Source organism: Clarias gariepinus, chromosome 10 (genome assembly GCF_024256425.1).
Source record: "Clarias gariepinus isolate MV-2021 ecotype Netherlands chromosome 10, CGAR_prim_01v2, whole genome shotgun sequence".
NCBI classification, from domain to species: domain Eukaryota; kingdom Metazoa; phylum Chordata; class Actinopteri; order Siluriformes; family Clariidae; genus Clarias; species Clarias gariepinus.
The window spans coordinates 15265057-15290476 of NC_071109.1; the positions used below are offsets into that span (position 1 = coordinate 15265057).

The window sequence follows — 25420 nt, forward strand, 5'->3', positions numbered from 1 at the left end:
TGGGTCAACTTAAGCTGGAAAAAATTAGACATACCATCAAAGGGTCTACTGAGAAATTTTATAATATCTGGCAGCCTTTCTTAACTGTCATAGTAGATATGGATGCAGCTAAGGCGGTAATGTGACAAAGAAAAGGTAACAGAACAAGGGGAATCTTCATTAGGATATGCTACACTAGGCTTATAATATACAGTTTGTTTACATCCTTTTTTGGGCTTTTGTATGTATGCATTGTATATATATGTCTGGCGATTGGGGAGTTGGGATGTTTGACCTTAGTTTGGTAATTTTTTCATTTTTGTGTTTGTTTCTGTACTTTTATGCTTGGATTTCTATGTATGTGTTATATACTGCGGAAACTAATAAAAAAAACCTTGAACAAAAAAATTTTTTAATGTCGATCCATATGTTTATTTTACATTATGCAGTAAAGAATAGGAGAAAATACCACCACCAATATTATATAATGAAACGAATGTATAGATCTCCACTTGCCTGACATCTAACATTAATGTATTACACCAACTACTAGTGATGTTGCACTTACCGGTAAGCCATGTACTAATGCTTGTATCAAGGAGAAATGAGTGCATTACCACTGAATTATTTTCAAATTTGACCATTCAGTTTTATCTTCCGAAGCCACACCCATTCGATGTGGGGACAGTTCACAATGGAAATGGGCTACTCTTGTGTTTGTAGTGTAGAAGAGGGAGTTAGCAAGGTTTTGAAGTACTGTGGTGTATAGGAGCAATCAATTAATTACTTCCCAAGTCTGGCATTTAAAAAAAAAATTGTTTTCCCCTAAGATGTTATGTGTATATTAGTAAATATTCTAACATCATACACTCACCTAAATAATTATTAGGGACACCTGGTCAATTTCTCATTAATGCAATTATATAATAAACCAATCACATGACAGTTGCTTCAATGCATTTAGGGGTGTGGTCTTGGTCAAGACAATCTCCTGAACTCCAAACTGAATGTCAGAATGGGAAAGAAGGGTAAAATCACCTTTCTTTCCCATTCTGACATTCAGTTTGGAGTTTGTTGGTGCCGGCCCATGCTTAAGCAATTTTGAGCGTGGCATGGTTGTTGGTGCCGGATGGGCCGGTCTGAGTATTTCACAATCTGCTCAGTTACTGGGATTTTCACGCACAACCATTTCTAGGGTTTACAAAGAATGGTGTGAAAAGAAAAACATCCAGTATGCGGCAGTCCTGTGGAAGAAAATGCCTTGATGCTAGAGGTCAGAGGAGAATGGGCTGACTGATTCAAGCTGATAGAAGAGCTCGTTACAACCGGGGTATGCAGCAAAGCATTTGTGATGCCACAACACGCAAAACCTTGAGGTGGATGGGCTACAACAGCAGAAGACCCCACCGGGTACCACTCATCTCCACTACAAATAGGAAAAAGAGGCTACAATTTGCACAAGCTCACCAAAATTGGACAGGTGAAGGCTGGAAAAACGTTGCCTGGTCTGATGAGTCTCGAGTTTTGTTGAGACATCCAAATGGTAGAGTTAGAATTTGGCTTAAACAGAATGAGAACATGGATCCATCATGCCTTGTTACCACTGTGCAGGCTGGTGCTGGTGGTGTGAGGCAGTTCTGAAGACGAAAGGGGGTCAAACACCGTATTAGTATGGTGTTCCTAATAATCCTTTGGGTGAGTGTACTTTATATATTTGATGTTAATGTGAAGTCACCTGATCAAGTTCTCATTAAAGAAAATTATATATAATTGTGAAGGCAGGCTACTCGGTACAAGAGCGTCTTGCACACTCACCTGGGCTGGAGGCTCATCAATAGATGCCACCTTCGCCTTATGCATGGCCCATGAAATGGCTTCTCTGCATCCACCCGGTGAGTACAGATTTTCTGTACCTTTTTTTGCAGACTCGTCATGTTCGAGCCAAATACGGCAAGAAGAAAGCTGTCAGCCTTCTGCTCTCGCATGCGCTCTGCTGAGTCTGCCTGGATATCGCACCACGAGCTCAGCAGTGCTTGTTTTCACCAGCTATGCACTCCCTTGTGCAAGATCAAAGACACCCTGTCATCTGAGCACCGACCTGTGGACTACATTCACCAAGACACCTTGAAAGCCGCATTGCTTATTCAGAGAGTAATTTTACCAAGACTGCATTCTGATAAGTTGTTTCAAAGTGCTTATGTGAAGAAGCTCACTTTGTGACCGTGACATTTGTTTCCTATGTGTTCCTTCCAGGTGTCAGAACCTTTACAATATAATGTATTATAATATAACATACAATATAACATAATTTAACATAATAGTAAAATTCTCATTGTCTAAGTTCCATTACACATATAAATATTGATTGTATAAATTAACTTACTTTTCAGAAGTTTTTGTAGTAAAAATCCTTTTTTTTTTGGTCTCAAGAAAATATTCTAATATTTTGAGATATTGGATTTTTTTAAGAGCTGTAAACCATAATCTGTGAAATGAATAAAAAAACAGCTACTATAAGAACTGCACATTACCAAGAGAATTATTTAATATTGAGATAAAAACTGTAATGTCAATAACAGAATAAATAATGTGATTAATTAATGTACAAGATTAGGACTACATCATTCCTAAAGAGATTAATATTATGCAAAAGCCTTTTTAATCTTAACATACTGCTTAAAAATAAGATTAATTTACAAATTATTATTAAGTAATAGTAATATTATGTTGTCTGTGATAATATGAAATGGTTCATGAAATTATTGCCAGTTTGCATCAAATCCCCAAAACAGTGGGGATCAAGTTCAAGTGTTCAAGTTATTCTGAATCCACTGTACATCACTGGGACTAGGCACAGATTTTGCCAATAACGTCTGGTCTTTCTCTGTCACTAAAGAGTGGGACAAAAAGTTTGGTGCCCTTAACTGCTTAATGCTATAGTTATTTATATTTTATTGATACATTTTTCTTTGCTCTATGTTAGCCAAATATATATATATTAAAAAAAAACACAGAAAACAAAACTATAATGCAAAAGAAAGACACACTATATTTGTCTTTAATGACAGTTATAGGCCAGAATGTTTTTTTTTAACCTTTTCTTTAGAGGAGTTTACACATTTATATTCCATAAAAATTATTCAGTTAAAATTATTTTACATTTTAGATACATAAAGAGGTAAATCAAAATCTAGCAATTGTCGTAGCATGTACAAAGGGAAGGGGGAGCAACCCAGAAAAAAATTACAAAGACACGCAAAAGTCTAAAATGTAGGTATTACATTTACACCACATAAAAAAAAAAAAAAAAGACAAACGGGTCATTTTTAAGAATGCAATTTTAGTTTGTAAATGCAAACAATGTAAAATAATCTATATTGTGAGCCTTATTTATAAACCATAGCAACTAATCCATAATATCATGCATCAATACTGATCTCTCTGATATACAGGATGCACCAAAATTCCCAAAAGCACAAATATTTTTACAAAATAAACAACTAATTCACCCAATTTCTTACTTGCACTTAGAGATAAAGTCAGATATGTTTACCATGTAAGGCCATAAAATGAAAAGCCTTGGGAAAACATTTACTATTACTAATTTCTATTGAAAGAATGAGACACTGCTGGAATTTTATGACAATAGCTTTTCTAAAGACAAAAGCAACTCTCTCCAAAAGGCATCATTGGGCATACAGTTTTATTTAGAAGACCACCCCCCAAAGTAAGAATTTTTATAATCAAGTCCTGTATCTTTAAATATAATCATCTTCCACAGGTTCTCCATGCATGTCACAGTAATGGATGAAAATAACAACCACCCGCTGGAACACACCTAGCTGCATCTGACGACGCTCTGAGATCTCCTCACCGATGGTCTCCATGCAGATATCAGCCGAAAGCTGTCCTTTACACCGTGGAGCATAAACAGTAGCTGAGGAAGAAAAAGGTAAAAAATTTAAATGCTTACCAACAAAAATTCAAAATGAACACATTCAAAATTTCTTATTTGAACTATTCATTTAAATAATATTTTTTGAAATACTGACTATACACTGAGCACACTGCAAGCCATCACAGCCGTATGGACAAACATTTTGAAGAAGTAAGGAGAAGCTGCTAATGTATTTCTAGTAAACTGTAAAAGTGAAATCTTATTTTCTTTAGATATAATATTCAGCCATTAATCTCCTATTTCTAATATTTTTTCACTGGACTCAATATATAAATTCCTTATATTACAAAAATGTATACATATTTGCCAGAATTTGTCCACATCCCCAATACTGCACATACATTTAACTTAGCTGATTATGATTTAGTGCAATATACAAGTACTGGAGCCCAAAAGACTGCTCAATGGCTTGAGCTGGTGTTTAAAGCTCTATTTTTGTGGATGTTACCACTTACTTTCAGTTTATTAAATGCAACCCATGGCTGGTGATGCTTCTGGGAAAACAAGCACTAGCATCACAGAGCTCCCTGATGAATTAAATTAAATTTGTGATTATATCATAACACAGGCTTTTAAAGTGAGGAGCAGTACTATAAAACAATCACCACCTTGTGATAAGTTTAATTTGTTGAACAGAACCCCAGATTTACCTGGTAAACGCAAGAGAGTCTTGCATGTATCTGGGCATATCTGGCAGTAGGCTTCAGGAAAAAAAACACATTTAACTCACACCACCAAATGAAATTCTCAAAGTGCGTTGAGTGACACTGGGACTGAATGTTTATATGATGAATGAGACTTTGGGGTGCTGTTACTATATAATCATAAGGTTTGAGTCCTACATCAGCACTGTCAGTTACTTTGATTCTATATGTTGTATGTAAAATTTTTTTTTTTTTTTTTTTTTTAGTAGTGACATCACCCATTTTTGCACAGGGAGAAGTACAATACATGACATATGCTTTTGTCAAGTTTCTCGTTAGTATCATCTTTTAAACTATACTGTTTTTTGTTTATACAAAATAATAAAATTTTACGCTTTAATACTATTGGACCATTGCCTTTTCCGTTTTTGCGCTTTTCAGAGATTTCTTTGTCTACACAACAAGTGTAATCCATCTCTAAACAACAAAACTCCGACTCAGGTACATTACCATGGTTAATATTCAGCTCGTTAAGTGTGTAAAATGCAGAATGTTAAGACATTCTTCCTCCGTCATTAGTGATAACTTTATTTGCGATACGTGTATATTAGTTAGCACTCTGACGTAGAAGATATTAGCATTAGAAAAGCTAAAACTATTTTTAGTCAGCGAAAAAAGCTGACTATTGTACAAAAACATGGACACAAAGTTAATGAGGGAGAGACAGATTAATTAATAAATTGAACATTGCAACTGTTGGCAAAATGTTGTGGTATTAGCATTTGAATTTCTCTATAGTAACATAAGTGTAGCTACAAATATTAAAGTCTGCTCAGTCGATATCACTATTATTTACAGACCCCCAGGGCCGTACTGTGAATTTCTCTGTAAATTAGCATTTTTCCTCTCAAACCTGGTCGTTTCTGTAGACAAAGCATTAACTACTGGAGAATTTAATATTTATTTTGAGAATCCAGAAAACCCTCTAAGAACAGCATTTATGTCCATACTGGACTCAGTAGGAGTAAATCAGTGTGTATTAGGACGCACTCATGAAGCACACCTTAGATCTAATATCCTTCAAATTAAGTATAAAAAATTTAATCCACAGTCTAAAGTAATCGTAGATCACTTTCTTTTCTTAATGAAAGTGAATCATAGTAATAATGTACGCACAGGTCTGCGCTACCACATTAAACATCCATTCACTTTAACTACCAAACACAGCTTTATCAGTAATCTCCCATCAACTTTGATTGGATCGCCGTCTTACCCCAAAGAACTCGATATGCAACTGAATATTTAGCATTCCGTTATACCTTAGATAATGTAGCTCGAAAAAGATAGAAAAAACTAGTTCCATGGTATAATGACCGCACACACACTTTAAAACAGACAGCTCGAAAAGTAGAACATAAATGGCATCAAACTATATTGTTAGTATTCCAAATAGAACCTTAGAAGAAGAGCATCCTAAACTATACAAAAAGCTCCTAGTGCTGCTAGATCATTGTATCCCTACACTCTTATAGAAAATAACAAAAATAATCCTAGTTTTTTTTATTTAACACCATAGCAAAATTAACTAGAAATAAGACCACTGCAGGAATCTCCAAAACAACAACATACAATAGTGAGAACATTTTCAATAACAAAATCGTAAATATTAGGCAAAAAAAAAATTAGGCTTTGAAACCAGACAATTTAATTGTTAGATATGATTAGTTTATCACATCACATCACATCAGCACCTAGAATAATTTACTCCCCTTGAAAAGAATGAACTAATTTCACTCATCACTTTTGCAAAATCATCAACCTGTGTATTAGATCCTACACCGATATATTTGCTCAAGCAGATAGTACCAGCACTAACAGAACCCCTGTTGAAAATAATCAACTCTTCACCCAGCGGTGGGTCCAAAATCATTTAAATCATCAGTTATTAAACCACTAATTAAGAAACCTGACCTCAACCCCTGCCAGCTGTCTAATTACAAACTGATATCAAACCTCTTCTTTATCTGGAAAATTCTGGAAAAGATAGTAGCCTAAGTTATGTTCATATCTACATAAAATTAGCATTTATGAACTGTATTAATTTAGGCCTTATCACAGCACAGAGACAGCACTTGGTAAAGTAGTAAATGGCCTCCTATTGGCCTTTGATCAGGGTTTGATCAGGGATCACTATACTTGTGTTACTGGACCTCAGTGCAGTTTTTGACACTATTGATCATCTTTACAGATTGGAAAATGTAGTAGGAATTAAGGGAACTGCCCTCTCCTGGCTCAGATTCTATTTGACTGATCATTATCAGTTTGAAGATTTAAATGGTGACTATTTTGCATGTTCTTAAGTGGAGTTTGGTGTTCCACAGGATTCAGTTTTACGCCCACTGCTTTTTTCTCTTTACATTCTTTCTCTGGGCAACATAATTAATAAGCATGGTATTAGTTTTCTTTGTTAAGCTGATGAAAACATGCTGATGACATCCCAGCAAAACCAGATGAGAAAAACCAGTTTAATGAAGTTTAGCAATGTGTAAAAGACATAAGTGATTGGATGTTAATTAACATCCTTCTGCTTAATTCTGATAAGACAGAAGTTCTGGTCATATGACCATATTCAGCTAGAAGCCAGCTTTTTGCTCACACTGTGACCTTAGATGCCCTTTCTGTTCCATTAGGTGCACCAGTAAAAGACTTCGGTGTGATTATAGATTCTAGTCCTTCATTTAAAGCTCATATAAACAGGACAGCATTCTCTTACCTCAGAAATATTGCCAAGATAAGGAATATATTGTCACTAAATTATGCAGGAAAAACTAGTTCATGCTTTTATCACCTCTAGACTCCTGTAACCCCTTAATGTCTGGTTGTTCAACTAGGTGCATAAACAAGTATCAGTTAGTCTGGAATGCAGCAGCAAGAGTCCTCACTAGAACCAGAAGATATGAGCACATTACCCTTACCCTAGGGGGCACAGCTTTTTCGTACGAAGCCCAAAGTTATGGAATAGTCTTCCAATTAAAGTCTAGGCTAAAAACCTATTTATTTAGCCAATCTACAGTCGTGGTTTCAAGTTTTGAGAATGACACAAATGTTAGTTTTCTAAGTTTGCTGCTAAACTGCTTTTAGATCTTTGTTTCAGTTGTTTCTGTGATGTACTGAAATATAATTACAAGCACTTCATACGTTTCAAAGGCTTTTATCGACAATTAAATGACATTTATGCAAAGAGTCAGTATTTGCAGTGTTGGCCCTTCTTTTTCAGGACCTCTGCAATTCGACTGGGCATGCTCTCAATCAACTTCTGGGCCAAATCCTGACTGATAGCAACCAATACTTGGAGTTTGTCAGAATTAGTGGGTTTTTGTTTGTCCACCCGCCTCTTGAGGATTGACCACAAGTTCTCAATGGGATTAAGACCTGGGGAGTTTCCAGGCCATGGACCCACAATTTCAACGTTTTGGTCCCCAAGCCACTAAATTATCACTTTTGCTTTATGGCACGGTGCTCCATCGTGCTGAAAAATGCATTGTTTTTCACCAAACTGTTGTTGGATTGTTGGAAGAAGTTGCTGTTGGCTGTGTTTTTGGGCAAAATTGTGAGTGAGCCCAGTCCCTTAAATGAGAAGCAACCCCACACATGAATGGTCTCAGGATGCATTACTGTTGGCATGACACAGGACTGATGGTAGCGCTTACCTTTTCTTCTCCAGACAAGCCTTTTTCCAGATGCCCCAAACAATCTGAAAGAGGCTTCATCGGAGAATATGACTTTGCCCCAGTCCTCAGCAGTCCATTCACCATACTTTCTGCAGAAGATCAATCTGTTGCTGATGGTTTTTTTTAGAGAGAAGTGGCTTCTTTGCTGCCCTTCTTGACACCATGCCATCTTCCAAAAGATTTTGCCTCACTGTGCGTGCAGATGCGCTCACACCTGCCTGCTGCCATTCCTGAGCAAGCTCTGGTGGCACTCCGATCCCGCAGCTGAATCCTCTTTAGTAGGCGATCCTGGCGCTTGCTGGACTTTCTTGGACGCCCTGAAGCCTTCTTAACAAGAATTGAACCTCTTTTCTTGAAGTTCTTGATGATCCTATAAATTGTTAATTTAGGTGCAATCTTAGTAGCCACAATATCCTTGCCTGTGAAGCCATTTTTATGCAACGCAATGATGGCTGCACACGTTTTTTTGCAGGTCACCATGGTTAACAATGGAAGAACAATGATTTCAAGCATCACCCTCCTTTTAACATGTCAAGTCTGCCATTCCAACCCCATCAGCCTGACATAACGATCAGTTTTTTTGTACATAGATTTGCATTAGGTAAAGAAGCAGATCTGGGGGACTCGCGGACGTAAAGTATTATGGTGAACTGGTATGTTTAGATGCTGTCTTCCCCACTCTCATTGATCACTTAAGTTTGCTTTACATCTCAGGGAAGCTTTATGTCTGTGTTTCCCTCTGGCTCTCCCTTTTAGTTAGGCTGTCATAGTTAGTCCTGCCAAAGTTCCTGCTTGCACTAAATATACATTCACTTTATACAGATCTGGCCATTAAGAACGCATGTTTTAAGAAAAGGGATCTCGTAAGCTGCAATGGCAGCGCGTAGGAAGCTGTGAAAATGCAGTTCATTGCCTGTCGTGCTTCAATCTAAAGTATTGTGTGTCTACTGAAGCCGAAAATGTGTTATCTCTCTTAGGCGCCCATTGACACGATTCACACTGTAAATACTGATGTGTATTTATTCTTTAATTTTTTCTCTCCCTCAAGGATGATACTTCTTTGACTGCGCTTTCTTCATTTAGTATTATTATTATTATAAGTAGTAGTAGTGCTCCGAATTTATTACTATTATTCTTATTGATGAAGTACAACAACAAAAAAAGTATGATAAGTTAGCCTAAAACAATAGTTTTATTGTGTATATGCGCTTTAAATATACACTAAACAATAAACACTGCCCTTTGCAAAGTGAAAGTGAGTTGCGCATGCATGCTTTTTAATCCAAAGGTTGATACACGTGCGCAAAGATATAAAAAGATTTATGGATAAGACTGCAGACATACTCCCTAAAAATGCAATAAACACAAAAATATATGCTACTCGCTGAATACAATGCGAAAGCACACATAATCCCTGGGCATTGACTGCGCTTTCTCTGGGTTGCTGGGTTTCTGTAAACACACCGTTGGGTTGCTTTTACTATGAATACTAAAAATGCTATATGATCAACGAAAAAAGAAATGTCTCGCTGTTTCTCCCTAGAACTTTTGTCTGCATCACAATGAACTAAAGCTCAGCATGTCTTCTTTCCTTGTTTTAATCTGTAATATTTAAGTGAAATATATTTTGCGTATAGGCCTAAATAATATTTTTCATTTATGGACAGGTGTAGTGTGTTTAATCTTAAAGCGCTGCAATTTTCGCTGGTTTCAAAACACAACTTTTTTGGAGATTTGTTTTCCAGACAATTACCAGGCACTCCGAGTTCCCACCCAATGAAGCCACACCTGGGAAAGGACTACTGAAAACTACCGCTGACTAACTATCTCTGTCGTGGGTAAAACACCGGATTTAATAATTTAATATAATTTAATTTGGGGTATTTCTAACAGGCAATCTACTAAATAATAATAAATAGATAAAATAACCCAGCACTTTAACATTTAACCCAGCAGTTTTTAGAGTGTAACATAAAAAATATTCCATTTGTACAGATCTGGCCTTTAAAAACGCACGTTTTCGGAAAAGGGATCCCGCGAAAATGCCCTTCAATACCTGTAGGGGGCAGTCGTGTTTCAGTCTAAAGTATTGTGTGTCTACTGAAGCCGAAAAATGTTATGTCTCTTGGGCGCCCATTGACAGCAAGCGACAGAGCTCATAAACGTGTCAAGCTTAAACTGATATGTATTTATTTATCATTTTCATTCAGAATTATTAGTAGTAGTAGTCCTCAGAATTTATTATTATTATTATTGTAACGCACCCGCGCTTACAATAATACCCGCAAATAGCATAGATAAAATCATAGGTTGTGTATAGAGTGATTAAAAACAATACAACAAAAGGTATGGTAAAGAAATTCTTAGACTCTTCCAGTGCAGGGATTAAAAAAACAGTAACAATGTCAATTTTAGAATCCGTAGAAGCTCAGTGGTCCTAAAATAGATGCCAAATTATTTTTTAGAGTCTAAATTTTTTTTTTCTAAACTGCAAAAATATTGCTATTGTTGTTTACTTATATTTGTTAATTAAAATTTTAAATTTAAATGAGGTTTGGGCTCCAGGATGTTGAACACATTTCCTACATAGTCTAATCAGAGCTCTACCGCCCGCTCGAGTGTAATTCATAAATTATGTTTATAATAATGAAATGAGGTGCTTTAAAATTCATGTAAAATCGTTGTGTGTAAACCTGCGGCTCGCACTTTTACTTAACAAAAGGCAGCGTTTTGATCAAAAGACTGATAAACGCATGCGATTTATCGATAAAAATGCAGACATACAACAAACCAAAAATATAGGCTACTCGCCAGATAAACGCTGGCTTTTCCAACATGCCAGCATGCTCCGATCTGAGCCGATTTATTTAAGTCATAATATAATATAATTTTTTTTCTGTGTAGTTTATTTTTTCGTGTGCATAAGAATTGCATTTCATAAATGTTTCATGGTGCTCGAGATGTCCAGTCCTCCACTGCTCAAGACTTTTAAGACAATCCACCAGGTTTGTTTACTCTGCAGAGAAAGCATATAATGAGTATATGACTGTCCATACAGTAAATAAAAAGAAAAGTATCAAAATTAAAAAGTATCAAATCCAACTATGAAGTCTGGTTTAATTGCTATCATTAATCCTTTTTATTCATTTTTTATCTATTTAATGTTTTGCTGTAAAAATTTAATTTAAGCAGAGATGTCCGCTCTGTCTTGTTAATTTATCTAAAACCCCCCTACAGTATTTGCCAACACCGCACCTAGTTTGTTAAATTTACACCCATCATTAATGAAAAGTGAGAAGAGATTCAGCAGAATCTTTTGACACAATGCTTGCTCTGAAGGACTATATTCAACAAGAATATAAAGAATAAGAATCATATTTATAATAAGATAATTAATTAAATAATAAAATTATATCAAATAAGGACTTTATTTAAAAGCCAGACCAAATTTCTTATTTACTGCTGAAGTAGTTAAATATGATTATACTGTAGATACGTAGGTTAAATTTTAAAAGTGCAATGGCAAATAAATTATAAATTTCATGTTATGTTGTAAAATATGAATAATACAGTAGAACCTTGAATTACGAGGATAATTTGTTTTGAAAGCGGCTTGTATTTAAAAACACTCACAAACTAAAGCAAATTTTCCTATAGGAAATGATGGAAATTCAAATTATTCGTTCCACAGCCCAAAAAATAAATACATTAAAATAATTAACACAAAATATAAAGAAAAAATAAAACAAAAATAACCTGCACTTTACCTTTAAAAAAAAGTAAAAATAAATCTCGGCAGATAAGTGTTCCATTTATGTGCACAGACGCTGTGTGTGTTTCTCTCTCTTGCGCTGCGGAGTGTGTGCGTTGTGTGTGTGCATGCGCGCAATGTGACACTGTGCCCGTTCACACTCTCTCTCGTCCTTCTCGCCTCTCTCCTTTAGTGTCTTTGTGTGTGTGTGTGTGTGTGTGTGTGTGTGTGTGTGTGTGTGTGTGATGCACACACTCCGCAGCGCAAGACAGAGAGGAACACATAATGCACAAACATAACGCACACACAAAAAAGGCAAGAGAGAGGGAGAGAGTGTGTGTAAACCGGCACAGTGTCAAATACGTGCGCACACATAACGCACACACTCCACAGCACGAGAGAGAGAAACACACACATAACGCACAAACATATCGTACACACAGTAAAGGCAAGAGAGAGAGAGAGAGAGAGAGAGAATGTGTGAACCGGCACGGTGTCAAACTACGTGCGGGCACATATAAGGCACTCACTCCACAGCGCAAGGAAGAGAAAAAAAACACACACCGCACACACATTAAAGGCGAGAGAGAGAGAGAGAGAATGTGTGAACTGGCACGGTGTCAAATTATGCACCAAGCACACAATGCACACTTTAGGACAGAGAGAGAGAAAATTGATTTTTCACCTCTAATAAAACTTTCTTTTGCTTTACACGCCGCACACACGTGTGTTATAAGAAACAGTACATGCACGCTGTACACACATGCTTTTAAACACAAAATAAAATGTTTTATGCACACACACATCACAGTGTTATAGTAAACAATACACGCGTGCACGAATGTTGATACCAAGACCCAGCAGGGGAAACGATCTAACCACAATTCCGCAGCACAAGAGAGAGAAAAAACGTTGGCTTAGTGACACTCGGCGTCAAAACAAGAAGCGCATGCCTGATGCATGATACTCGGTTCTCGTAAACCAAGACTTGCTCGTTTTTCAAGTCAAAATTGATAAAATAATCTTTGCTCGTCTTGTGGAACACTCGCAAACCGCGTTACTCGCAATCCGAGGTTTCACTGTATATGCTATTTACACGAGTGCTTAAATGTAAAGCAAACGCAATTATTAATTTATTGTGTATATTAAACTACATTCAGCCATTTAAGTTATATGAAAAATACCATGCCTACCAGACCACTATTATTTTCTGTTCAAATTTAAAGATGTGCGCACGGGTGTGCAAAAAGACAAAGTACAACAAAGAATACAAAAATGTATAATTTTTTTTCTTTTTAAAGTTAGCCTAAAACAATATTGTTTCCAATACTGAAGCAAACATGATTTCATTTTTGTTTTAGTCTATTCGCTGAATACAACGTGATAGCACGCTCCCAGGTGAAAACCAACAGAATCCCCAGTTACTGTAATCCATTTTCTCACCTTTCATTTACGATAGGTGTGAAGTTATCAAACCGGTTTCGCTGATAGGGATACTAGGAGACGTCTCTGTCTAGTATTTCGCCAGCAAATAGAAATAAAATGTTTAATGGTACCAATTAAATCATCACAATGAACTGAAGCTCAGCACGATACTTTCATTATGTCTGCATTTTTATCTGGAGTCAAACCCTGCATGCAGTGCCGGTCCCAAGCCCAGATAAAAATTGGAGGGTTACATCAAGAAAGGGATCTGGTGTAAAACCTGTGCCAAGTTGTTGTGTGAATTGATAGTCCGCTGTGGCAACCTCTCGACTGGAGCAGCCGAAAGAATAACATCATTATTGCTTGACATTAGTGCAGCGTTTCACACCACTCATATTACTCGTATTGATAGATTATAAAATTTTGTAAGTAGTAAGAGATGCCTGGCTCAGGCCTTATTTCGCTGGTCGTTACCATTATCTTGCTAGGATGGCTTATTATTTGACATGATGGTGTTTGCCATGAACAGCTTTTTTAACCCATTTTTAATCCAGATTTCTTATGTCTGTAAAACTGCTTTAAAACAATGTAAATTTTTTATGACGTCTGTTAAATAAATGTCCTGTTTTTTTGTAAGCATCAGTTTTCAAAACAAAAACATAGCTGCTTGATCGCTATTATCTCAAGACTGTTATTTTAAAAGGTAGCATCTACACATAAAAAAAAAAGAACTGATGTTGGTTTTAATGGTAGACAAATTGATATTTTTAGTAGATTTCATAAAAATCATCGATCAGGTAAACAGCAACACCACTTACTGCTTTCATCATCCTCTAAGTCACAACGAGCATAAAAGTTGGGTACTGCAATGCGCAGAGAACGAAGCCATGGAAAATCCGAGATCATTGAGTATGGTGCTCCATCTACTACACCTAAAGTGAAGAGTGAAGGCAATTACATCAAACAACGTAACAAAAGAAAAGTAAACAAAGGAAAAACATGTCTTAATTCATAGCTTTAAAACTCTTAGTTTCGTACACAAGTAGATACATCTATTAGAAGGTATGAATAATCCTAAGTCATAAGCAGAGGAAAAAGCATTAGCAAAAAATCTTGCAGAATTCTAGACCAGCTTTACCTTCTAAGGTATAGATGTCACGGCCCCATGGGTAATTAGGGTATTTTTCAATGTCTGCTTCTGTTCTTTGTGCCTCTGGGAAGAATTCATTCTTGATTAGTTCCCTGTTGGATGGATGAAAAAGAGCTTAAAAAAGAAAACATGATTTTGCATCCTATAAAGAACTGACATATAATGAAATTTCATCCAAAAACATATATTATCATGAAAGTTATTTTTCTTTGTAATTTAATTCCCAAAGTGAAACTGTCATGTATTCCAGATTCAATAAACAGTAAGATAAATAATAATTTAATTGTGATTATTAAAACTTATAGATCAAGAAAATCACTTTCAAATGATTTTAATATTTACATTGACGTTTTTTCACACAATAATTGTTAATTGATTTTTACATTTTATTTATGAAAAAAACTAAAACACACACACACACACACACACACAAACACCCATCCCCTGTCCTACCCCTACCTCTACACACATACCCAACATTCTCCTACTCTAGGCAACAAAAAGGACTCCTGACAGAGATAGCTCAGTTTTTATGCAGATATCATGAATTGATAGATCCAGATCTCGTAGAAGTCCTCAATTTTTCCTTTCCAAGATGTTAGTTTTTTCAAAGCCAGGTTATAAGACATTTTTCTGATCTATTGACCTGAAAGAGGTCCTTGAATGTCCTTTCATTTTGAGGCAATAACATGCTTGACTTGCAACAAACAAATTAATAAGCTTTTTCTTTTTTACATTCAACAAAACAGATTTCTTTGTCCAGTAAGACTAAACACCTGCCCTCAGTGACAATATTACCACTAACTGGTTTGCTGACCATTATATTACCATGGTTATTGGCCAACTCGTCTGACCTAAACCTTATAGAAAGGTTATATGGTATTAAAAAGAGGAACATGGGAAATTATCAAAGGCTATCAAAGCAACCTGGTCTTTAATAATGGCATGCCACAGGCTAGTCGCCTCCAGCCCATGTCACATTGAGGAAGTAAGTCATGCTAAAGAAGCCCTGGACACTTTGTATTAAGTACATAAATAAACATACTTTTCAGAAGTTAAACATTTCTGTATTGTAAATGACTGCAAATAAACTAATATTTTTTAGATAATGGATTTTTTTTTTGCAAGGGGGAAGGGGGGGAAGAAATTACAGCAAACAAAGGCTTTTTCACGATATTTAACTTGCACTGCCAAGGTTTCACCGTTGAGCCATTTAGCAATGCCTTAAACCCTCTCTGCTCCAGGGGGGCTATCCTGTCTAACCCTGTGCTCTGACCCTAGCTTCCTAACTGATAAAATTAAGTCAGTTACTATATTTAAATGCATTAACATGACCAAGGTATCCTATCAGTGCATTTTTTCTCCTCTGATAGCATGGGCAAATTCCAGAAGACACATTCTCAGAGTGGTGCTGGGAGCAAGAAGTATCATCCTACCCATGAATTGACCACTGCACTGCATGCCATAATCAAAGCTAAAGGCAGTGAATAAGGGAGAGATTAACCATGCTCTATTGCATTATAATACAAAGGGTTGATTAGCAGCACCTGGCTGCAACTTACCCTCTTAAATTCCATTGAAGCAGTAAATGGGTACATTTGATATTGGTATTTTTTTTTTGTTAAATACTGTATATAATGGAACAGTAAAAAACTTGATTACAGTAAAATCTTGGTTTGCGAGCATAAGTCTGCTTGTATATCAAAAAAAATACTTGTATATCAATGTGAATTTCCCCATAAGAAATAATGGAAACTCAGATAATTCGTTCCATAGCCCCAAAATATTCATATAGAAATAACAAATACAAAATAAGGTAAAAATAAAACAAATTAAACTGCAATTTACCTTTGAAAATATTTGTGACTAGTGCTAGACGAGAGCAGAAGCAGGGGGCTACTGTGTAGAATGACGTTCACACACACACACTAACAATCACTTCTTTAAGCAGCTTCATGTACCATGCTGCTGCTGCCTTTTTAACTTTTTCTTCCCGGAGGTTGTTGTTGCAGTACAGTTACTTAAGAATGATCACTACACTTGAACAAACGGGCACACACAAAAAAATGCTTTTTGTGCATGTGCACATACACATCACAATGTTGTGCTGTATCCAAGCACATAAATGGAAAGTTAAATGGAAAGAAGAAAAAGTGTTTCAACTGCTAGTTTGCAGAAATATTTGTAATGGTACAGGGAATATTTCCTTGCCACTCTTTGGACCCGTTCGTAGCATGTTTAAGTACCAGAGCCTCCCTGAGTATTGTTGCTGAGCATGTCAATCCCTTTATGACCACAGGATAATAAAAAATGTCACACAATCATCTCAAATTGCTTTGCAATGAGAAAACGGTCCAATCCAGTACTGTAGTGTAGTATTAGGTAAAGCTGTCTAAATTAAATTGTACCATATACTGTAACTTGGGTTCTTAACTAACTAAAATCTCTGTTTCTACCCCAAATTGATTGTTTGAAGAGGTGAACACAGGGAAGAGGTAAAGTCTCAATATTCCAAAGTTGAATTTAAATGATTAAAACTAACAAAGTTTTTTCTGTGTAATTATGCCCAGGACTGCTAAGATTAACCTTAAAAACAAAATATGTTTTAATGTACTGGTAGAAATAAGATTGTATTTAGAATATCATCTTTTTATTTTTGTGTAAACCTGAGCCTAATCATGACTAGTTGAGGCTTAGATTCCCAGGTCTTCGGGAGGTACCATATTACTTTTTTTATATTTTAGAACAATACTTTTTTTAGATTTAAAAACTGTGAAACAACACATATGGGATAAGGTAATTAAGTAACAATTACAACAACACCAACAGATGGTTGGTATTTTAAGACACAAGGTCAGCTGTTCTGGATCAGTTCTTGTAAGAACATTATTGTCAAATGCATTTGCTAAACCCATCAAGCACCATAATGAAAGTAGCTTTCAAGAAGACTATACCAAAAAAGAAAGACCAAAATGTACTGTACCTCTGCTGCAGAGGAGAATTTCATATGGTGTAACCAGCACCCTAAATCAACAGTTAACAGATCAAACACCAACTAATCTCAGATTAGAGGCGTCATAAAGGCTTTACAGAGCATAAGTAGCAGACACATCTTAATGTCAACTGTTCAAGGGAGAATATTGGATATTTTTCACCATTGTTTTACCATTTATTTAGAAATAAATAAGATGTTTCGTGTGCAAACATTTCAATTATATCCAACAAACATGAAGCACAGTGGCTATGTTAATTTAATATTTTTGTGTAGGAAAACCCTTTAAAATTCCCCCATTAACTACAAAAATCCACTTACAATAGTACTGCAGTACAACAAGACTCAACTTGATTAGCCAGTTCTTATGATAAAGTTTTTTAACATTTGTTGCTCATGTTATCATTTCAGCATAGTTTTGATCCTTTTTGACATTCAAGCAGTTTATGGAAATTTTTCAGTTTGGGCTCTTATTTCAACTAAAAGTAATTAAACCACATGGGTTGCAAAATGCAGAAGGAATCAGGAGTTCTGCTGGTATATCAAACATACAGTATTTGTGGATTGATAAAATGGTCATTATATTGCTTACAAATTTAAACATTCTTACCTTTTAGTACTGGACATTCAGATCAGTGTGTTGATGAATACAACTTCAATAAATACAGTTTTGGATTTAAATGCATGTATTGTACTAGGTTTTTTTTTTTTCTTTTTTATCTGTATTTTTAAAGTAATGTATACTTTCTCAAACAATAAGTTTTTAGATTTCAATTTAACACATATGGCATTAATAATGTGAAATGTGTAAAAACTATAATAATTCATGCATAGTCACACATAATTCACTAAATAGTCTGAGACAAAAAAGAACAAATCCCCATTCATGTTAAGTATATAAACAATCCTTTTAAAGACTATACAGTGGAACCTCGGATTAAGAGCACAATTCGTTCCGGAAGCGGGCTCGTATTCCAAAACACTCGTAAATCAAAGCACATTTTCCCATAAGAAATAATGGAAATTAAAATTATTTGTTCCACAGCCCAAAAAAATAATACATAAAAATAATTAACAGAAAATATAAAGTAAAAATAAAAGAAATTAACCTGCATGTTACCTTAAAAAAAGTAAAAATAAATCCCGACCAATAAGTGTTTCCATTTATGCGCACAGGCGCCGTTTGTGTGTGTGTTTTTCTTTCTCCTTCGCTGCTGAGTGTGTGTTGTGTGTGCGCGAGCGTAATTTGACACCGTGCTGGTTGTGTGCGAGTGAAGCACCCCTCCCCCCTCTTTTTCACACACACACACACACACACACACACACACACACACACACACACACACACACACACACACAAACACATTAAAGGCGAGAAAGAGAGAAAGAGAGAGAGAGAGAGAGCGAGAGTGTGTGTGAACCGGCAACGGTGTCAAATTACGCGCGCACGCAACACACAATCAAAAACTGACACACTAACGACGAGAGAGTGTGTGCGCGAACCTGCGTGGTGTCAAATTACGCACACATAACACACACACTCTGCAAGGCAAGAGAAAGAAAAACACACATACTCAAACACTAAGAGAGAGAGAGAGAGAGAGAAAGAGAGCGTGTGTGTATGAACAGGCGCGGTGTCAAATTACGCACACGCACACACTCTGCAGCGCAAGAGAAAAAAAAAAAAAACACACTCAAACACTGACGCATAGTAAAGGCGAGATAGAAAGAGAGCGCGTGTGTGTGTGTGAGAGGACCGGCGGTGTCAAATTATGCACGCACACACATAACACACACACTCTGCAGCGCAAGAGAAAGAAACACACACACACGGATTGATTATACCAGTAAAAGACGAGCACTAAGACCCAGCAGGGGAGATGAATACCCGCAGCTCCAGAGAGAGAAAAACCGTTGGCTCAGCTCGGTGTCAAAACAAGAAGCGCATGCGTTATACATGATACTCGGAGCTCGTAAACCACGACAACACTCGTTTTTAAAGTCAAAATTTATTAAAAATCTCTGCTCGTTTTCCGGAACACTCGTAAACCGCGTTACTCGTAATCCGAGGTTCCACTGTACTTGCATAACATGTAAACAAGTGTACATACTGACTGATGTTGGCGACAGTGTCCATCCAACTCCGCACTCTCACTTTATTTCTGACATTGGGGGGGTTACTGAACTCATGGATAATTGCAATGTGGTATGGGTAGGGACCACTGAACAACTTTCTTTCCAGGGACAGTGAGTCAATCTGGAGAGAACAAGGTATTTTTATTAACTTGTATACAATTAACATATCCAACACATACTGTAACTAGTTTAAATGCTAATACTTCAACTAGTGTATTTTTAGAAGTGCCTGTAAAATGGGGAAAAACTAAAATAATTTTTAAAAGTAACACTTTTAAAAGTTGTTTTATGTACAAAATTAACTAGTAAAAATAAAAAAACAAATAAAAAAATGTTGTTGACATAAGCATCATAAAAATAACTGATCATATCTGACAAACAATTTTAAAGTCAAGTCTGACCTGTTTCATAGGGCGCAAGTAGATAATGCGATTTCTTTCAGCAGGTATGCGTAAAACCTGATCCAAGACCTGTTCTATGTCCAGCTTCTTGCACTGAGCATAATCAAAGCGGTTTATTATGGGAGTATCCTGCACCTTAAGGTGCTTCAGCACCCTGCAGCGAGTGGCTATATAAGATAAGAACCAGGCAAAATCTATTATATATATATATATATATATATATATATATATATATATAATTTTTATTTTAATCTATTATATAGATAAGTATATAGACCATACTTATCTAAGACTCCACAATCATTAATGCAAAATTAACTAACTCACCATGGATAAACATCATTTTAGGGCAGTTCTTCACGACCAGGTCTGTGATGCCACAGTTTGAGAGTGTAATTCCCACTAGATTTTTGGATTTCAATGTGAGCACCTAAAAAGAGCAAAGTTGTCTAATTCAATACATTTTAATATTTATACTTTCAAATTTCAGGCAGCCAACCTGTACATGGTCATCCTCAGTCACTGGGTCACTGGTGCTGGTTGATTTGTCTGCAGTGTGCTTTCTTTTCACCGTAATCCTTGCCATAGGTTTGGAAAGTCCTACAAGGATGATTGTAGGTAAATATAATATTCATATAATTTATATTTTGATGTTTAAAATTGTGATAACTATTAAAATTATATACAGCCCCCTCCTAAAACATTTTCATTAGTTAGGGATTTTTTTTTCCACACTGAAAACATTTGGGTCTAAGATCAAAAGATGACTATGAAATGCAACCACAGGGGGGCACAATCCAGTGTCTTTTTGTGCCAGTCCCAAGTCTTGATAAAAGCAGACGATTGAGGCAGGAAGGGGCAACCAAAAAAGTTGTTAGTGGTTATGCCCCACAGATAGGGTGCAAGTTAGAAGAGAAGAAAAAATTCTGTAGTGAGTTAGATGAAATGATGCAAAGCATCCCCAAAGGTGAGAGAGTGGTGATTGGTTCAGATTTTAATGGACATGTTGGGGAAGAGAACAGAGGTGATGAGAATGTGATAGGCAGGTTTGGTCTTCAGGATAGGAATGCAGGAAGACAGATGGTGGTGAACTTGGCAGTAATGAATACATTCTTCCAGAAGAGGCAGGAACATAAGGTAACCTACAGATCTGGCCATTAAGAACGCATGTCGAGAAAAGGGATCTCGCGGCAAGTTGTTAAAATGCCATTCATTACCTGTAGGGGGCAGTCGTGTTTCAGTCTGAAGTATTGTGTGTCTACTGAAGCCGAAAATGTGTTATCTCTCTTAGGTGCCCATTGACAGCAAGCGACAAAGCTCATAAACGTGTCAAGCTCAAACTGTAAATACAGATATGTATTCATTCTTCATTTTCTCCTCTCCTTCAATAATGATACTTCTTTGACTGTGCTTTCTCCATTCAGTATTATTATTAGTAGTAGTAGTATAGCAGTGCTCCGAATTTATTATTGTTTTTATATAACAATAATAATAATAATAATAATAACTTATTAATATTGTACCGCACCCATGCATGTGCAAAAGGTGAATTACAACAAAGAATACAAAAATGTATGATATGGTAGCCTAAAATAATATTGTTTTATTGTGTTTATGCGCTTTAAATGTACACTAAACAATAAACACTGCCTTGTGCAAAGTGAGTTGCGTGTGTGGCTTTTTGATCAAAAGGCAGATAAATGCATACGCAGATATGAGCAGATTTATCGACAAAAAATACAGACATGAAATGAAACAAACACAAAAATGTGTGCTACTCGCTAAATACAACACGACAGCATGCAGAATCCCCGGGCTTTCACTGCGCTTTTTCCATTCATTAGTAGTAGTACACAAAAAAATGCCTGGTTTCCATGGGTGAACACGATGATTTAAGAATTTAATTAAACATGAATATATATAAGTGGCATTTTAATTCAATTTCAACATTTTCATGGTCAGTGATTGGTGCATGGGCGTCAACTTGCACGTTCTATTCCATTGTCATTTATACTGTCATTGTTTTAGAGCCCCTTACTAAAGCATTTGCTAGTTATTAAGTAAGTAAGTAAGTAAGTAAGCAAATAAAGAGAAATGAATAAAAAGTTTTAAATAGTACTTCACCAGAGTAAAAGTACCCTAGCATGAGTTTATATATAAACCCATGCTAGGGTACTTTTATTATATTATTATAATATAATATATTATTATATATATATAAAATAAAAATATTACGTATTAAGAATATAATTTATATATTCGTGTTTAATAAAATTCTTAACATTTTAATGGTAAGTGTTTGTTGCAGACATTCAAACTATTTTGGGGGGAAGGGATTGGCTTATACAGACTTCTTTACACTGGATCAAGTTTGGAGGCCAGGGTTGGTTGGTTGGAAGCACATTTGAAGGAAAGAATATTGCACAAACACACACACAAACTCTCAGTGCATACACACCTATAGTATGAGACGCGCGCGGACACGCACAATCTCTCCGTGCACACACACGCACAATCTCTCCGTGCACACACACGCACAATCTCTCCGTGCACACACACGCACAATCTCTCCGTGCACACACACGCACAATCTCTCCGTGCACACACACGCACAATCTCTCCGTGCACACACACGCACAATCTCTCCGTGCACACACACGCACAATCTCTCCGTGCACACACACGCACAATCTCACCGTGCAGATCATTAATAATTTTTTTTTAAATCTATTTTAGGCAGAGACGTCTGTGCTGTCTCCTTAATTCATCTAAAACTCCCCTACATTATTTGCCAACAGCGCACACAGTTTGATAAGTTCACACCTATAGTGAATAAAAGGTGAGGAGATTCCGCACAATCTTTTGACACATTGCTTGCTCTGAAGGACTATACTCGACAAGAATATAGAGAATAACAATCATATTTATAATAAGATAATTAATTAAATAATAATATTATATAAAATAAGAACTTTATCTAAAAGCCAGACCGACCATATTTCTCATTCACTGCTAAAGTAGTTAAATATGCTTATACCATAGATACATAGGTTACATTTTAAAAGTACAATCAAAAGTTAATTACAAACTGCATGTAATGTTGTAAAATATGAATAAAACACTATTAGACAAATATATGATATGGCAGTATATGCAATGAAAAAGCTATTTACACAAGTGTTCAAATGTAAATCCAATGCAATTATTAATTTATTGTGTATTTTTAACTTTATTCAGCCGTTAAAGTTATATAAAAAATAATGTGCCTACCAGCCCACTATTATTTTCTGTTTAAATTTAAAGATGGCTGTGTGTGTGCAAAAAAAACGAGGTACAACAAACAATACAAAAGTGAATAATCTTTGATAAAGTTAGCCTAATAAAATATTGTTTCCAATGCTGATGCAAACATGATTTTGTTTTATTCTATTTACTGAATACAACGCGACAGCGTGCTCCGAGGTGAACACCCACATAACCCCAGTTACTGTAATCCCTCTTCTCACCTTTCATTCACGATGTGTGAGGTTATCAAACCGGTTTCGCTGATGAGGAAATTCACTGAATTGAGGGGTTTAAAATGATTAAACAAGACCAAGCAGACCTACATGAAAGGTGAGAAGTGGGATTACAGTAACTGAGTGTGCTGTTGTGTTATATACAGATCTGGCCTTTAAAAATGCACATTTTCGGAAAAGGGATCCCACGACTTGCCGCGGCAAGCTGTGAAAATGCCCTTTAATACCTGTAGGGGGCAGTCGTGTTTCAGTCTAAAGTATTGTGTGTCCACTGAAGCCGAAAAATGTTATGTCTCTTAGGCGCCCATTGACGGCAAGCGACAGAGCTCATAAAGTGTCAAGCTCAAACTGTTATGTATTTATTCATCATTTTCATTCAGAATTATTATTAGTAGTAGTAGTTCTCCGAATTTATTATTATTATTATTATTGTTGTTGTTGTTGTTGTTGTTGTAACGCACCCGCGCGTGTGCAAAAGGACTACAAAGATGTATGACGTTAGCCTATAACAGTATTGTTTTATTGTTTTTATGCGCTTTAAACGCAGACGGGTACTGCTGGCTCAGTGGTAGGTGATTCGCCCGCCATGCGGGAGACCCAGGTTCAATTCCCAGCCAGTGCTCAAAATGCCGGTGCTATTCTCTAAAATGCCACAATATAGCCATTACATTATCATCTTATGCTTCAGTACTTAATGCATGTTTGCAATTGAGAATTTTTTTTTTGCTTAAGCTATGAAACACATTAGCACTCACCTCACAGTTGCTATAATTTAATAATTATCATAAGCAAAAAGTGTAAAACAAAGGATTCACATTTATTACATTTTCACCCAGAGCGGGATTCGAACCAGGGTCTGGACGATTTTATAGGATATACGGATATTATACAGATATTATTTAAGCAACGCCACACCACGTGGAAAGCGGCAAAAATGCTTCAATTTCATTGGCTGTTACTGAGTGTCAGCTATTCACGACTGGCCCCCCGCGGAACTGCGCTTTCTCCATTCGTTATTACAGGGACGGACTGGGACCAAAAAGTGGCCCTGGACTTCCTGGCCCACAGCAGCCCACACCGTAATACATTGGCTCATTAATGTAGAGATACATTTTTAACACCAGTTACTAGTATAAAAATATAACACAATACAGAAATCAATGCTATTTAAACATGTTATTTGAAGCATCACTGAACATATATTGGGTCAAAGAAACGAAAAAAAAAAGAACATCAAGACAAACAACATATAAATCTATAAAGACAATATTTTAAAAGGAATGGCAATAAAACTGAACAGGTAAGCTGAAATAAAATCAGTAGCAGCAGTAGCTCACGCTAGTAAACTAGTTACTTATTTTAATTATTATGGTAGTCAATATTAACACGAAATAATGCTGAGAAACATTATTTCAATTAATATTGACCACCATCATAATAACTAGCACAAGTTAGTGCTGCTACTAATTTTATTCTGTTTGATTGCCATTCTTTTTACTTGGCTCTGGTAGATGAGGTGAGACGTGTTGGTCATCATCAGCATGTATTATGATGTGGGATGTGGTGCGCTGCTGGGTCCAGCCTCACTGTCCCTGACCTGTTATAGGCAGAATCTGTTCATTTGAAGCATTTCACAGCATTTACCTCTAAAGCTTTTTCTTATTTTCGCGTAACCTTTTCTTCTTCCTGCTTTTCATTCATGGAAATTATTATTAATTTGCTCAGAAAATTCGCT

At 36.2% G+C, this 25420-nt stretch overlaps 1 protein-coding gene across 3 annotated transcripts in view; it reads right to left on the reverse strand.

Moving 5' to 3' along the window:
- Positions 1 to 3019: 3019 nt before the first annotated feature.
- Positions 3020 to 25420, reverse strand: part of fbxo38 (F-box protein 38) — a 154116-nt gene continuing 131715 nt past the window's right edge. For all 3 annotated transcript variants that reach the window (XM_053505322.1, XM_053505323.1, XM_053505321.1), the window contains 7 exons: positions 20667 to 20767; positions 20495 to 20597; positions 20168 to 20334; positions 19742 to 19887; positions 14627 to 14730; positions 14307 to 14420; positions 3020 to 3916 (listed from right to left, as the gene is read on the reverse strand). In XM_053505322.1, the coding sequence (XP_053361297.1) occupies positions 3738 to 3916; positions 14307 to 14420; positions 14627 to 14730; positions 19742 to 19887; positions 20168 to 20334; positions 20495 to 20597; positions 20667 to 20767 (914 nt within the window). In that variant the 3' untranslated portion in view covers positions 3020 to 3737. The remainder of the gene's footprint in view (positions 3917 to 14306; positions 14421 to 14626; positions 14731 to 19741; positions 19888 to 20167; positions 20335 to 20494; positions 20598 to 20666; positions 20768 to 25420) is intronic.